The 17618-nt window shown below is 41.2% G+C and overlaps 1 protein-coding gene across 6 annotated transcripts in view; it reads left to right on the top strand.

Moving 5' to 3' along the window:
- Window positions 1-4280: 4280 nt before the first annotated feature.
- The window catches only part of KCNIP4 (potassium voltage-gated channel interacting protein 4), a 1084026-nt gene continuing 1070688 nt past the window's right edge, over window positions 4281-17618 (top strand). For all 6 annotated transcript variants that reach the window (XM_081303519.1, XM_081303517.1, XM_081303516.1 and 3 more), the window contains exon 1: window positions 4281-4367. In XM_081303519.1, coding sequence (XP_081159645.1) covers window positions 4307-4367 — 61 coding nt within the window. In that variant the 5' untranslated portion in view covers window positions 4281-4306. The remainder of the gene's footprint in view (window positions 4368-17618) is intronic.

Raw genomic sequence — 17618 nt, 5'->3', positions numbered from 1 at the left:
TTGGGCCACTTAACTTTTCTAAATCTCAGTCTAATTTTAAAATCAGGGTAAAAATAGTTCTATCAAATGATTTTTCTTAGTATTTAGTGATATAGTGATGTGGAGTTTTCAGGATACAAATAGGTACTCAACCAATATTAAATACGAGAAGTTTTAGTATTGTTTAAGTCCTAGTGAACAAAGGAGAATTGTGCTAAAATGTAAGGGGCTTTCAGAACAGATATAAAGTAATAGGCAATAAAAGATCAGAGCAATAATAAAAGTAATCCTGAATGCTTCGACAACATTCCCTGGTTTATACACTGATTTTACTTTCATTACCCTATCCTGACAATGACCTTGTGAAACAAAAATTCCCCTTTCAGCAGAAGAGGAACTGAAGCTTGGAAATGATTGTTGACTTTCTGGAAAACATAGATCTGGGAAATGTTAGAATCCAGGGCATCTAAATCCTGGGCCAGGGTGATAATACAGTGTAGTAATTAAGTATGAGGGCTCTAGAGTCAAATACTGGGCTCGAATCCCAGAGATACTGATCACTATTGGTATAAAATAGACAAACCAGTTCACCTCTGTAAGCCTTAAGTTTTTCACTCATTAAATAGGGATGATAGTAGTGTTTACCTTGTAACTAAAGATTAAATGAAATAGTGTTCATAAAATCTGAGATTTAATGGCTGGCACATGATGAGTTTACTATTTCTGCACCTAATTTTTTATGAGGTCCCTTGAAGGAACAATATGCATTTTATGTAAAGTGTAATCTAGGGTTAGTCATGGAAATTAAAATCTTTGTGTATGGATGCTTGGGGAGCTGGGAAGAGGAACTATGGTTGCTGCAGCTTCAGAGGAAGAGCAAAGGCCTGGCGTGCATGTTGAGGTCCACAAATCTCCTCTGACTGGTATATCTGAAGAAGATGAAATAAGCAAAGTAGAGTCACTTTACATCTTCAGCCCCAATATCAGACATGACAATAAGAGTAGCAAGAAATAAAGATGGCTTTCCTTATAATATTTGGCAACGTCACATATAAAGAGTTCTGAACATGACATGGTAGTCAGATTCCACAGAAATATTATGGAAATAATATATTACCAACTTTTCTAGCACAATTTCCACTTGACATGATATTGTTGCCTTCTTTATAACTAGTCCAGGGATAAAGGCATAGTAAGATCAAAATAGACAAGATATTGAGAAATGGCTTGGCCCAACCAAATGTTCTGCATATCTTGTAAATGGAGAAAGAGTTGTATATTACTTTCCACATCATGAAAGAAAGCTAGGTGGACCTGTCTTAGAACACTGTGGTGCCTTTTCTTCTTTGAGTTCATCATGATACATTGTGATGATGATAGATAGATAGCTCTGCTGACACTGGTTCTTCTAAACAGAGCACTTACTTACTACATGCTAGAAACCTTTTGGTTTTGGTAGCAAGGATTGAATCCAGGGACACTTAACCACTGAGCCCTTTTTATGTTTTATTTTGAGACAGGGTCTCACTAAGTTGCTGAAGCTGGCTTTGAACTTGTGATCCACCTGCTTCAGCCTCCTTAGCTGCTGGGATTACAGGCATGTACCACACCATCCACCATGCTGGCTCTCAGGAACCATTTTAAACACTTTCATATGTAGCCTCATTTGAACTTTCCCAACAGGTAATTGAAGTAGTAACTGTTGCTTTCTATCTTAGAGTGAGATAACTGAGACATGTTGTTATTTGCCCTTAGAGGCAGTGAACACTTTAGGCGACTGGACCCAAACCCTTACACTGAGGTAGCTTTAGAAGTCATTGGATAGAAAGCAGTAGAATTGAGGACTGGACAGGTGTCAGTCATCATTTACAGAGTAAAAGTCATGGGAATAGTTTCTGAGAAGACTTGCTGCAGAATTGGAGAAAGACACAGTTGGCCAGAAAGTTGGAATTGTGTGAGGGAATCATCCAGGAGAGGGAGGGGTGGCACATGACTCAGAATTCGACAGTAAAACTTGATAGAATGGACAGAGAGTAGACCTGTTAAGAGGTGTGGAGACTACATTGGCTTTAAAACTACAATCAATTCAATAAATGTTCCTATATTGCAGCCATACTCCTACTGCTCCCAAAGCATGCCACCCTTGTGTCTGCTCTCATTGTTCTCTCTTCCCAGAAGTTCTTTGTCCCTTGAAATATCTGTAGACAGCTCCTTCACTGTCATCAGGATGGTGCTTAAGTGTTGCTTTCATGAGTCCTTCCTCAGCCCCTGCATAAAAGAGTGCCTTCCCCAGAAGACCAAACCGATTCTTTTTTTTTTAAAGAAAGAGTGAGAGAGGAGAGAGAGAGAGAGAGAGAGAGAGAGAGAGAGAGAGAGAGAGAATTTTTTAATATTTATTTATTTAGTTCTCGGCAGACACAACATCTTTGTTGGTATGTGGTGCTGAGGATCGAACCCGGGCCGCACGCATCCCAGGCGAGCGCGCTACTGCTTGAGCCACATCCCCAGCCCCCGATTCTTTGATTTATGGTCAATCTTCCCTGTACTCTAGAAGGCAAGCCAGTAAGGGGGAGGGGTGGCTTTGTTTTGCACACTGGAATATCCCAATGCCTATAATTGTGCCTTGAACTTAGTAATTACTAGATATTTGTTGAATAATGAAGTCTTTAGCTAGAACCAATATGTGCAAGGAATGGTGCTAATTACTGTGTCAATACCATATTGTTCTCAACTTCAAATATAAGAGTAGCTTATACTTACATGATTATTGTGTGCCAAGCATTGCCCTAAGACCTTGACATCCATTGATTTCTTTAAATCGTCACTAAAAAAAAAAAAAAAAAAAAAAAAAAAAAAAAAAACCAATAAGTGGGTACTATTTTACAGCTGAGTCAATAATTTACACCAAGTCAAATGATTGTAATTAGTAAAACTAGGATTTGAATCCAGACAATGATGATGTCAACACCTGTCCCCTTAACCTGAACTAATAGGAGAGCAGGCAGTATCACAGGAAATGTACAACATATGCTGCAAGTGCTCCAAAGAACAAGTGAGTCACTTATGGGATTACGAGTGAAGTGATAGGTAAGCAGATGTCAGCTGAAACCCACTTGGAGAAAGGGGCAAGATTTTGTTAGTGATAGTATGTATAACTAGGTGGCCACAGGAGTGAATGGTTTTACAAACACTTAGAAATTACTTCCACCCATGTCAGGGCCAATTGACCCTGCAGCTGAGAGTGAGAGGGAATTTTAATTCTGTTTGCCAAGAGAACTGGTCAACTTGACCTTTCTTCTCAAAAGAGCCTTCATACACTTAATTCCTGGAGGCACAGAAGTCTGCATTTTAATTTTCAGTTCTCAAATAGTAACCGTGGCCACAAGTGGTCTATTGGTTTGTCTTTGCCATCCCTACTATTTCTGGCCTTTGTTTACTTAAGGCAGATGACCCTGGGTAGTGAATGACGGTGGGAGGAGGGGAAAACTTTATTGTGATAAAACTTTCCCTTCTGCAACTTGTTTCAGTCTACTGGAGCCCTCTCCACGGTGGAGTTGTTCACCTCGGCCTTGCCCTGCTCAGCCTGGTGTCTAGAAGTAGTTTTTCCCAACACCTAGCCAAGTCGCATGACTGGTTTAGCTTCAACTGGGAGAGTTTCCCATCTCGGAGCTCCTGGCGCTCTGCCCCATGCTGGAGAAGGACATCTCCTTGCGCTTCCCTTCTGGTGTCCTTCAAACTAGGTCTAACTTTGTGCCGCACCGTACCGGGGCTGGTAGGAGTCGGAGCCCCCGGGGGATCCAGCAGCGCTTTCTCTGCTAAGGAGCTGTTGTGAGCCCCTCCCAAGAGTCAGGCGCTACACGCCACAAAACGGACCCTGGACGCTCCCGCTGAATACTGAGTGGCAACTCTTGCAAGGGGGCCTCGGATCCTTTTAGGGTCCATCTGCTCTGTCATTGGAGGTACCACGCCGAGGTACCCCACGACCCCTCATCTCGTGACTCGGCAGCAGGTGGCAGAGGAGGCACCCGATCGGGCAAGGGGTGAGGACGACTCCACTCCCGCTGGCTGCGCAGCGCACCGCTCCCGAGCCGCCCGCGCACCCCGCCGCCCAGCGCCGCGCAGCGCCCCCGGCGCCCCCCGCCGGCCTCCGCCGCACCTGCAGCCGGTTCCGCGCCCTGCCCGCCGCCGCCGCCGCCACCGACTCTCCTGCTCCTAGCGCCACGGACGCCGAGGACCAAGCGGCGGTGCGCTCTGGTGCCAAACCCAGCGACAGACGTCCGGACCCGCTGACTCCCGAGTCTCGCTCTTGCACCCTGCGTCCCCGAAGATGAATGTGAGGAGGGTGGAAAGCATCTCGGCTCAGCTGGAGGAGGCGAGCTCCACAGGCGGTAGGATGCAATCAGCTTGCGAGCGGGCGCTCAGCTTCCACCTCCTTCCCCCACAAGCTGAGACGGGGCTGCCCTTTCCTTGGCTGGGGGCGGGGGGACGCTTGTTGCCTTCCCTGCATGAGAGACAGCCACCCAGGCGGGACTGGGAAGGGGAGGTGGGAGCCCTGGGAATGGGGGTGTCAAGGAGATGGGGTGCATGCAAAGGTCCAGGTCGCGGAAGAAAAGATGTTTGAAGTGTGTTTGAAACTCGCCGGTGGCAGGGTCCACTGCGATCCTGTGGGTACTTTTGCCTTCTCTGAAAATTTCCGAGGTTGTTTATGCTTTGGCCGGAGGTCTTCCTACCGCACGCTTCCTTCCCCTAACACCTGGGGATAAATGAGCTGAAATAATGTTGATCCTCTCCTTCCCACTTTTCCTTGAGGCTCCCAAACATTTCTTCATTAAAACTCTTATCTTCGTCCCCTGGTAATATACAAGCGTAATCTTGCCCATGTCAGATTCTTCCGCAGGAGCGTCTGTCTTGTTTTATTGCTAGCTTCAGTTTAGTATGTTCAGAGAAAATGGTCCTCAGTGACACTGGAAATAATTTATATACAGTACAGCCTTGCAAAGGTACTGGGCACGGTGCAAGGAGCTTGACTTTCAGAGAAACGTGCTTTCTGCGAAAGCAGGCAAAGAAGCTGTTCTCTGAGTTTAGTGGGACCCATGGCATAATAGGGGACGATGCTGTCCCACAGAGTCTTGGGTTGCATTGATTTGTTTTGAGGTGGCTTTGATGTTTACAGTTTTTAGAGGAACCATAAATAGAATGAAGGTGGTGTTAGGGAACCTGAGAGTGATGAGCAGCTGGACGTTTGTCAGATTATATAAGCTAAGGGGTCACACGTGGCTACATTGTAGTTTGGGTTAACGGGATGGAAAAACCTGGCCTTGAGGACTATAAAGTAGCGGGGGAGGAGGCCTTTATACATTCCACCTTGTCAGTACTGGAGGAAATGGAGTCGAGTCGCTACAACTACTAGGGTATCACTGGAATTAATGGACATACAAAATGAACACCCTCTTTCTCTTTTCTTCCCTCTTTAAGATCATTACAATCTGGAATACGCTTAGTCTTATTTGAGTAAGAAATTTTAAAGAGGAAAGTCTTGGTGTTTTGAAGGCTGGGAAAAAATAAGATTAGCATCACCTTTAAAACCCCCAGTTTTTATTTGTAATGGTGCTTAGTGCTGGTCTCACTTGTGGCAGTAGCTGCCACTTGTCCAGAATCAAGAATATCTAAGCTACATCTTTTGGAGGGATGCTCACAATCTTTAAGACCGAAAATTCTCATAGTGGCATTTTGGGTGTAGAGGGCTGAGTCGTTTTGGGGTCATAAGTTTACAGGGGTCTCTGTCTTTGCTGTACTTTATAATATGCATGGGGCAGAGAGCTCTCTGTACTACTGGGGACTCACCCCTGCACAAGACAATGCTAGGGACTCAAAGCCAGGGCCACTGCAGGGTCGCAGTCACTGGAGCTGGGTGGCTTGTGTTGTTTGCCTCCTCAGTGATAACAGCTTTTTGGCTGTACCTTCTCTTTAATCTGCCAGATGGGGATTGAATCAGCATGTCTAGTCTTTACAGTGCCAGAGGTGGCCAGAATCTCCACAAAGGAGAAACAAAGGTGAAATCACATCTGGGGAGTGTGATACTATTAAGATATTAATAAGAGAAAAAACATACCATCTCTAGAGTGAGCACGTGTTCATCATTTGGAGAATAGAAGGATCCTGATTCTACCTTAGTTTACCTGCAGCTGAAAGTAAGGAATTCTCTGGCTGGAATTGATTTGAAACTTGTTTCTTTTATTGTATTCACAAAGTTTTTGAGTTCATTTTCATATAATTCAAACACTGAAAAAATAGTTTAGAGCATCATTTTTATTCTTATTGTTGTTGTTTTAAAGTTAATACTAGAGATTGACTCCCAAAATATGTATTCTGTATTATTTTCACCAAACATATATTTCAGTACTTTTGTTATGAGTGCTCAGATTTGTAGTCTTAGTTCACCTGGGAAAAGAAAGGATGATTATCATTGTAAAAGGCTTGAATTCTCTTTCGTTTTGTTTTAAATCAACCTCTTTCTCCCTCCCCAATAAATGGGACATGATGATTTTCCTTTGAACATAGAACTCCAGAATGGAGGATTACAAGTTGATTTAATTGAACTTAAACAAAAAATGAACTGAAGGATTTGACTGAGAAATGTGTGAAGATAAGAAATCAGGAATTGAATGTGTGTATGTGTGTGTATTTTATGACCTGAGTTAGTGTCAGAATATTGAAAAATGGTTGGCTGAAAGGCAAAGGAGAAAACCCCATGAATCAAAAAGTAGAGGAGAAATGTCAGAAATGGTGGTAGCAGAGTTTAGTTATGTCCCCAAAACATTGCATTATAGCTAAAGGTTCATTCCTTGCTCTCTCTTCAACAGGAAAAGCACTAAATAGGCTTAGGAGCACCACTCCTAAGTTACTGTAGTCGATACTGTTGGTGCTATCAAAACCAGAAATGGACATGTTACAAAGATTCCCTATAAGAGGAGGCTCCTTACTTATGGGACTGCTCAGATTTGCCTTGTCTCCCATCAACTTTTGTATGAAACCCAAGGCCTGTCCAGAATATAGTTCATTGTCTTCTCCCATTATTTTGCTTCCCTGCTGTAAAACCAAACAGAATGTTGCTACCAGTGGGGAGATAGAGAGAGATCATAATTCAGCCACATATTTATTTTTTATTTTTATTTTTAAAAATTTGTTCATTCTACTGTCAGCCATATATTTGAAAGAGAATCAGAAATAAGGTCAGAGGGAAAAAAACCTACACAATTATTCATTGGTGTCCTTAATTTGTGCCTTCTAACTTAGGGCTGGCAGATGTTATGTGATGTAATCTACGACTAACAGTGGGGGGGGAGATGTACATTTCGGTGGTGTGAGAAATCTCTCCAACTTTGAATTGTTTCTTGATAGATGCGCTGTGCCCTCTGCTTAAGTTTTGTGTTTATTAAGGTTAAAGCAAAATCAAATTACTAATTCCACAAGAGTAATATTGAAAAAATCTATTTATTCTGAGCCCTGGAAAAGCTTTTCATTGTACAAGGCATTACTCTATTTTCTTTGTCATACGAATGTAAGGACATATTAAACAAATATGATGAAGTGTTAAAATTCAGTGATACCCCCCCACACACTCCTTCCACTCTGCACTTTTTTCTGGTCAATGATTTTTGTCCTCTTGCACAAAATAAGGCTGTAGATGTTTTAGAAATTAATGATCCATGCAATATAAAATACATGTGCAATATTTCTGCAGATTTGTAGACCAGATAGTAGTCGATCTTTTTGAAGATATATTTCTTCTCTTCTTTTGTCCTTTCATTTGTTTTCCCTGTCATCAGTTTTTTCCAAAATATGTAGATAATATTGCTTTTCAATATTTCATAGCAGAGTGTGCTTGTTTACTTAATAGTATCCCTCCTTAGGGGCTATTTCAAGCAGATTAAAGTGTGTGTGTGTGTGTGTGTGTGTGTGTGTGTGTGAGAGAGAGAGAGAGAGAGAGAGAGAGAGAGAGAGAGATACAACATGAATGACTGAGAGAAAAAAAGAGATGAAGGAGAAGAAATGGTATGAGTGTCTTGTTTACCATTCTCAGAAATGTTTTCAGGTGATCTGAATGCACCTATTGCTACAAATCTATCTATCCCTAGGTGCAGAATTACCCAATTATTTTTCATTTACCTGTAAGTGCTGATGGCTTTTTGTCACATCCTCCTGAACTCCTTGTGAGGCTTCATGCTGTCCACTAACATTCTTTGAGCGACTGTGAACTCCATGAAAGCTCAGCTATGAGACCCTGGCCTCCACTTTATTCCTAGTACCTAGTACAAGGTCTGATAGGTGCTGTTTGCTCAACAACAAATGTTGAATGAGTGTCGCGCCTTCTATGGCACTGAAGTATTCTGCTTTCTCCCACCGCCCTCACATCTCCTTTTATGACTCTTATTATTTTTCTTTTGTCCATTTTGTGCAACTTTCACAAGGTTGTTTTAATTATCTTCATAGTCTATGTTCACCCTAATCGGTCTGTGTTTTAGTTTTTGTCTTATAGATTTGGCCCATTGCTCTTCTCCAGTGCTGTACAGCCCATTATCTGCCCTGGTGATCAGACCCATCAGCAAGTTTTACTAACACCTTAGAGTCAGTGTATCTGAAAAGACTTCTGTCCTCTAAAAACAATATGTTGTACAGACGTTGTAAATAGTGTCATACTTTTTTTGAGGCAGGCAGCTTTAAAAAGGCAGAAACATCTTCTCTAAGGTACTCGGACTGCTTCTTTCTTGGCTTTTATGTCTGCCTATTTCTTCAGTTTGCAATCTATCACCCAAGGTTATGTTGTGTGCATGCTTTCCATGCCATGATGGTTGTATCTGATTTCGTTGACTGCCGTTCTCCACTCAAAACCATCCACATTTACTAAAATCTAATTTGGGTCTTATTCTCCTGCACACAATCTTTTTTAATGCCTTCCTTTAGTTCTACTTTTAGAACTAAAACGTGATTTTTTTGGATTGACATTCAAGGCTTCCTCTTTATGATGACAGTATTTTACTCCAACATTATCCTCCATGAGTCTTCTAAGTCTGCACATTAGTCTAGCTAAGCTGGACTGTTTCCTAATCCCCATGATATCTCTCTCCTATTTTACCCACTGCTTAGAATTAACTTCCTGTGCTAACAATGCCCTGTGCAAAACTTCAAACTATCCAGACCCATCTCAAATGTGGTGTCCTTCCATGCAGCTGTACTGATTTCTCACACCTCCCTCCCCAAAGAATTATTCTTTTGATTCGCATAGTGGTTCTCCTTTCATTTGGATCTGGATCTGAACAAGACAATTAACTAGGCACAGTTTTCTCATTTTATAGTTATTAATTGTAGCTCCTCATTGCCAAATATAATAAGCAAGTTATTCATTTTTTTACCTAGTATGCTAGTACTAGCATAATGCTTAAAGAAACTGGTAGGTGCTTACAGTATATTATTGAATTTAAATCGTATCATCCTATGACAGACCCATCAAAGATCCAGAATTATAGTTTATGTGATTGCTTCTTAAGCCATCTTTTAAGAATGACATTCCTTTTGGTTTTCTGTCTTTTCCATTCAGTAAACCAAGTCTACAACTGTAGTAATGTGGCACCAACACACGTGTGTGTGCTGGCAATGAGAGTGTACCCTGTTATTGAAGAAGGCCTCCACAGGCGCTTGGTACTTTCTGTCTATTTAGAGCTATAGTGAGTGTTGAAAATTGTCACTGTGACTCTCCCTCATCCTCAATCACTTCTGTTTCGGTCACATCCAAGATCAGTCATCTAAGGGGCCCCCATCAAGTAGCTGCGACTTCTGTGCATCCCCCAAACAAGACAGTGGCAGGAGCAGTGAAGTGCTCTCCCTGGATTGGGACTGTGCTCCTTCCCACTACTGTGAGGTCACTTCACTGAGGATGGTCTTTCCTGACACTTCCCAGCCCAGTGTCTGAATATCTGCACTACCTTGTGTGTCATCCTTACTGTCACTTCCTCATGTCTCTCCCAGATGACAGATTCCCCCATTAGAGCAGAGGCTGGGGAACAGACTAGAAGGATTAAAACACCAGGACATCATTCAGTATATACACATCCCTCCCTTTTCTTTTCTGTCAGGCTTCAGGGTGAGCATTGGCTGTATTAGGAAGGAGCAGGAGGGAAGTGAAGACTGTGGCAAGGCTGAGAGGGGATCAAGTTTAGCCCCTGTCCCCTCACTGCTGTGGCTTTATCCCTCCTTCTTCCCCAAACTATGGGGGGGGGGCTGCTCTGCATACTTACATATGCATATCGCATTAGAAGATCTGAACAAGGAGAGACTCGGTGTTCAAACATAATGATTCTCCACACACACTCTGACGACATAAACCATTTGATGGAGGATATAAATGTGGAATTTTCCATATTGTGCACTTGGCCTTCATGCCCATGTTGAGGGCTGATTTTTCTTCCTGGGTGAACGCAGCCAGTGTGGTTGAGTGGCTGGCTCGCTGGAAACAGGTTGTCAATTTAAATACCCTTTGGGTATACTATTGGCTTTTGAGAAGGTTCTTTCCCCTACATAGTCCTCTCCGATTTTTTATTTACATAAAAATAAGTAGTTAGAACATTTTAGAGCCACAGTTTGTAATTTGGGGGGTACCTGGAATTTGGAGTGGCTCTGGGAAATGTCCCCTCTTGCATTCAGGCAGCAGCTGCTCATGAATAGTGAATAAAAAGTCTTGAGGGAATTAGGACTGGCATTTTTTATAGGTCTTTACTTTAAAAAGGTTTAGGAAGAAAAATAGACTTTCATCTCCAGATGTTAACACTTCTTAATATTTTGAAGGATCTTTTGAGTGAAGCAGTTTATTTAAGAAATGACATTATTACGGGCCAAATGGGAATCAAAATCAAATTTGATCTAGTAACTACTGTAGTCAAATGACTGCCCCCCCCCTTCCAAATTGTGCCTCCAATAGTACTGTCTGCCTGCTGTGTTGCGGATGCTAAAGTGTCCCCAAGAATATTTCCAAATTGGATTATTTTGTTTTTATTGTTTTATAAGAACAGATATGACGTTCAAAGTATCTCAGTGAATTTCATAATATTGGGCAAATATTGCACATCTATATCTCAGAATGGATATTCTGTCAGGGGCTTTACTTTGGATTGTAATATTTTGTACTTCAATGTTTGTTAGGAAAACATGAAATATGGCTTGAAAACGATCTATTCCATACCTGTTACCCATGTTTTATATATGGTAAGCACTCTAGAAACCTGTTCAATAAATAAATAAGGTTCTGGAGATGCTCATAGTCATTGTATATAGTCATTCAATCCTGGTGCAAACTGATATTCAGGTCTTTGTCTGGCATTTGTAGAGAATTTAGAAATAAGACCACAAACAACAAAGTCAGACTGACAAACAGTATTTTAAAAACAACCCTGTCAAATACAGTCCTGAGAACAAGTTTAATGTGGAGAGATGTTTAATTCAGAGAAATTTCAATTTGATGTACAGAGGTGAAAACAGAAAATAACCACTGAGAACACCATTGTTCTCTCTCTCGATCTTCATCTATGCTTGGTGGTAATTCTGTCTTCTGGGAACTGAGGGGATCCTGTAATGCTGAAATGAGATTTATTCAGCAAATAGTTTCAAAGAAATTTCCTGATGTTAAGATGTAGATCCTGCCTTCAAAGAGCTTCTTGGTTATTCGAAAGATAATTACTGAATTTGGTATTCATAGTCCAGTAGTGGAGAAAAGAATTGGTTAAAAATATGTCTTTAAAAATATTCATCCCATAGTGGAGTTAAGGGTAGAGTAAGATGGATGTTCAAAAGCAAGCTTTCTTTCAGGTGATGTAAGTGCTATCCATTCCTTTCCAGGTGGGTACACACTGATGTTGAACTCGACCTTTTTCTCTTTGGGGTCTTTCAGAATAAATCTATCAAAAATTCTGGGTTTAAAATTCTATACTTGTTCTATTGTTCAATTTCTTCGTGCCTTCTATCTATTTGTCCAATCATATATATTTTTGTAAACCAGTTAAAGATGTTATCTAAACAATTTAAAAGATTTTTAAAACCTCCTATATAATGCTGTGAGTATATGGAAAAATGCACTTTTTTTTCCATGAAACAATGAGATTTGGAAGCTTGGGGAGTACAAAATGATACTTATGTGATAACTTATGTTTAAATAAAGTGATAAAGGAATTCTCAACTCTTTTATTGCCAGTTTAAATAATGTTCCTGTGAAAGCAGAGGCATTTCAAATTAGTATAGGAATTTTTAAATTAGATAGAATGTCACTCTAATTTTTAAATTTAATTTTATAGAATCATTTATTTTAAAGATATTATGATAGCTTATTTAATACTGTAAGCACACATGAAAATCAAATTCTGTAAAACTTTCTCACATCTTTGCCAAGAATTCTTGAATCATTCTTTCCATATAATTTATTTCTACAAACCCTCTCTACATTGAACCTGAGTCTCTTCCTACGGCCATGTACAGTGTTATTGCAATCTGTTAGTTGTATTCTTTCCTCCATTGGTCCAGTTTCATCAAAATTTCCTGTTGAAGTGCTGACCTCTGAGTTGGTGCAGACTGAAATACAAGTTCATCCCCTTATTTTCAAGGCTGTGGGAGGGAGATCTTGGAAAGCAAATAAAAAACAAGGAGAGTTCAGAACAGGCATGGACAAACATGGAAAAAGAGAGGTGGATAGCAGAATGTAATACTACGTAGAGACATAGAATGAGGGGATTCTCGTGCTCTGGGGTTTATAAAATAAATCCCATTTTTAATAGGGACATAGCTTGGTAAGATCATTTTTTAAAAGGACCACACATCTAAACCCTGAAGCTGGAAGGCAATAAATACTAGCACTTTTGATGTACTTTTAAGTACATAATTTTTTGCTAATCCCCATAAGCCCTCGTAGTTAAAGTTGTAGATGTAGCTTCCAAATGAAAATCAGTCTTTAAAAACGAATACTTTCAAAACGGTTGTTCATTTCTCAGAATAAACACTAACAATGAAAAATCTACAAACACTGCTCTGAGAAGACTGCACTGTAGAAATGAATTGTTAGAAACATCGCAGTTTTAAACATAGTTCCATTTATCTTGGGATCCTTGGGTGTGAGATTGTGGCTTTTCATAAATATCATTAGAATAGAATTTCAAATCACAGTGACAGTTATAACTTCAGCCTTAGGCAATTTGTGTTCTGATAGTCTTTGGAATATTTGGGAGGATGTTATTCAGCAAGCAATCATTCAAAACACATTTATCAATTACATACTATATGAGAGATACTGTGTTTAGGAAACATATAAAGAGGCAAGTGAGTTGTTTAGGATGTAGTAATTAAAGTTACCGTATATTCCTTCTCTACCCTAGAATTCATTTCATATGCACTGTGTATTAATTAAACAGAGCATGATAGTTTACTTCATCTTCAAAGATGTGTTTAATACCTTCCTAGGACCCACTTGTGTGCCCTTAATGAAGACAATCTTTAGCTGCAAGTCTGTGGATTTTGTGAAATAATAAGTCAGAAAAACACTATTATTTAGTGACATTGGTCTTATAGAATCATATATAAAAAAACCTTATGTAGAAAAAAATAGCAGTAACCATGGATTACATAATATTACTACTCCCCCATATCAGTAGGCACTTCTCCAAATGTGGGCCAGCTTATTCTTTCACAAAGCATAGTCTGTTGCTAAGTTGGGCTCAAAGTAGAAGAACACAGTGATGAAAAGTATCCTGTGGGACACCCCAAATACAATTAAAGATAGACATGTGAGATGGGTATTTGGACATAAAAATCCCCACGATAGCACCATGCACAGAGCGCTTTTAAAATGGCTGTCAGTCAGTCACATTATTCAGGCTGGACAGGGTTGAAGAAAACTCCCCGGACTGGATGGGACTGGTGGATGGGGATGAATTTTCCGGTGAAAGATGGCATGGGATGATGGATGTTTCTGACAGGGAGAGCCATGTTCTAAGCCTGGGCCAAGAGCACAGGCTGGTACAATCAGGGAACCCTGAGAAGTCCCGTCTAGTGCCGTGAAGGTGCTGAGCAGAAGGAAGGTGCAAGCTGGAGGGCGTCTGGGAGCAAGGCTTGGTTCTGGGGAACTCTTGGTGAATTTCAATCAAGAGCAGAGTGTGGCCTTCGCCAGCTGGGAATGTGACTGCAGCAATGTGGCAAAAGCACAGAAAGCGGGTGGAGTGGCAGGCAGGGGGGCCTGCTGTGGTATACCGTAAATGACAGGTAGGCTGTATTAAAGGACATAAGGCGGTAGTGGTCACCTGGTGGAAAACAAAGAGTACAATGAGATGAAAAGAGGGCCAGACCAATGGGATGGATGGGTGACCAAATGATAGTTATTATAAGGGTGGAGGGGAAAGGAGGGTCCTGGAATTGCTGCTGGAGTTCCAGTGAGTGACATAAATCTACCAAGATGGGAAACACAGAAGGAGGGCTAGCTGAAAGAAAATGAAACTGATATTGGAACTAAAGACCTTAAGGATTTCTGGGATACCAGAGTGGAAAAGATGTCCTGTTGGTACTCTGATGTATGGGTTGGGAAAAGGACTGAGAGTTGATTCTGCACATGGTAGGGAGTCAGTTGAATTTCACGAAGAGTGACAGGATGAGAAGCATTAATTCTGCATAGCTGTGTAGGTGCATCATCGACAGTGATGTCTTTAGGCGTCTGTTGCATTAGTCTAGGCAAGAGAAGGCAAAGGTTTGAACAAGGGTTAGGCAGAGGGAATGGGTAAGAGGGCTGGCTGGGAGGAGAAAGGGATGTTGGTGACTTGGGTATCTAACGGTACCATGATGAAAAGCAAGGAACCCAGAAGGAAGAACATGTTTGGGAGGAAAAAATAATGTGTTCCTTTTTAGGAATATTGATTTAGAGGTGCTGGGAATATATCCAGGTCAAACTGTCCCTCAGGCAATTGGAAATGTAGAGTTCAAGTTTAATTCATTTCAGAGAAGCACACATTGGTTAAGCATCCTGCACTGTGATGGCCATCAGGAATAGAGAGATGAATGAGGCACAGTCTTGCTCCTGACAAACCAGCCTCAAATAAACTGAGGACCTGGATTTGGGAATCAGTTGCAAAGAGATAATGATGCTTAAAGTTATTGTTGGTTAAGAGAATCTTGAGTTGGAACTGTGAGGAATAAGGGTGGGAGATGGATGTGAAACCAGAAAAACATTATAACTGGGGAAGAAATTGGAGAGATGGGTGTTACTGAGGTCAGTGCTCAGCACATAAAGGCTCATACTCTTTGGCTAATGGGGGAATAAAAGAGTTTCAAAAGTCCAGAGCTGGTTAATAGAGTGAACTGCTGCAGGACATTGATGAAAGACAGGAACAGTGTCTAAGGATAAGACTCTGAAGTCAGAACTAGGATTCAGACACCATGCCTGGCACTGCATGGTCCTGGAAGCCATAAGACCTGTCTGTAGCTTAGTTTCTTTGTGTGCCTGGCCAATTCTTGCCCCCATACTTTGTTGGCTTACTTCCTCACTTCATTCAGGTCTTCGTTAAAATGTTACATATCTTATGACATCATCCAACATGAAGACCCATTCTGCATCTCTGTTCTCTTGCTCTGCTTTCGTTTCCTTCATAGCTTTTCTATATCTTTAAAGAAAAAATTCATATCTCTTTATACTACACAACATTATATGTATACTATGTGTATATATATGCACATATGTATCTTAATTTACATATATATATATATATATATATATATATATATATATATATATATTTCTGTGCTCTTCTCTGTTAAAATATAATAAAATGTATGTTGAGTGGTGAATCAATGAAGAGAATTCATTTCACCAGGGTGAATGAGAAGTATCTGAACTGATATACATAGAGTGCTAACTAAGCACAGTACCTGACAAATAGTTAGGACCTGATAAATGTGAGTAATGGTCATTTCTATAATTATCTGACTTGAGAAAAAGTCCTTTAATAACAAGGAGGGGAAATCAGAAGAGTGCAATATTGGGAACACTGGGGACTGTGGAGGGACTGAGATGAGGGGATGGGGCGCTTGTTCTCTGGAAGGGATAAATCTGGGCCTGTAATGAAATAGGGAAGAGGGGGTCACCCCAGGATGATTTGCTAGGGAAAATCCTTTAGGGAAGCTGGGAGTTGAATGGCCAGTGGGGTTTAAAGAGTTTGTGAAGAAGCTTTTAGTGAAGTGGCATGCATGGATTTTGAGGGAGCAGCCACTTGGATGAAGTATAGAGTGTTTTGGGGAGGCTAGGGCATGAGATTGGGGAGCACTTAAGAAATGTGCCTTTTAAGCAGTTGGGCAGGTATACAGGAATTCTGGGAAAGATGATGGCATGTGAGAAGTGGTGCTGAGGAAGAGTCTTCTTGTCCTAGTACAAAGGAGAGACTGAGAATGGGGAGTCATCAGGTGGAAAGGTCATCAAAGTTGTTCAGGCCGTAGGTATGAATAGTCACTTCTGGAAGGGGGCTCTTGGCAGATTCCTGGAGCACTACAAATGGTCTTTGTAATTGACTGGATGTGAATGTGGAGTGAAGTGGGAGATCCAGGAGTAGCAGGAAGATATGCTCATGGGGATCCTCCATCTCCAACATGGGAGACTGAGTAAAGATGTTTTCCTATGGTGTTGGGAAGATACTGTCTCAAAGACAGAAGAAGAAAGAAAGTTTTTATTTTTGTATTTTTATTGTGTGTGTTTAGCTTCAAATGCATGGGATTCATATTGTATTTGGGGGTTTTGGAAGGATATGCTGCTAAGAGGAACACCAAGGCACTTTTGAATATACTTTACAGTGATAACTAAATTGAGGTTCCAAGGGGTTCATTCAGCACATTTCTCAAAGTTGCATAGCTATTGATTGGGAGGGCAGGGATGTTACCCAAGGTAATATTAACAGGAGGCATTCTTCTGGCTCCAAGGCTGCCTTCTCTACTCTTATTCCTGCACTCTCATGCCTGGACATGGCAGGGCAGAAGCCCAGTGAAGGGTGCTCTGGACTACATTGGTATTGTTCCAGAGGGTTAGGCTCAGCCTAGCAGTATTAGTACTTGTTGTGCAGTTTGGTATATGGAGATAAGGGGCAATGACCTGAAAAAGCTCCCTGGGGACTTCTATAGCATGTAGGACAAAGGTCCACATCTAATGCCCAATCTAAGTGATCTTACATGGGAAGAGGGAACCTTGATACCCAGTTTGGAGAATTAGGGGAAAAAACTCTTTAAAAATTAATGCTTGAGGGGTTTAAGTGGGAATAAAATTAACCTGTAGGGCCTCCCTGAGCTTGAGCTGAAGATAAAAAATGATCAGTGTGGGCAAACCAGGGAGCCAGATTAGCGTTTGGGGCAGTCTGGGCCTTGGGAGTACAGTGCGTAGGTGAGCTTGCGAAGGATGCTCTCATCCCACACAAAGCCTTGTTTAGGATCTGGAGATTCTATTTATATAGCTGCCTTCATTCCCCACCTGACCTTGCATCTGCATTGCCACCCAGCCTTTTTGGACACTGGTAACAGGCAATCTTGCTGAGATTAACCAACTGAGAATATATAACATTACTATAAGCAATGAACTC

The sequence above is a fragment of the Spermophilus citellus genome, assembly GCF_964194105.1.
Source record: "Spermophilus citellus genome assembly, chromosome: 8".
Lineage (NCBI taxonomy): Eukaryota > Metazoa > Chordata > Mammalia > Rodentia > Sciuridae > Spermophilus > Spermophilus citellus.
This window is presented reverse-complemented; position numbering and strand designations above follow the sequence as displayed.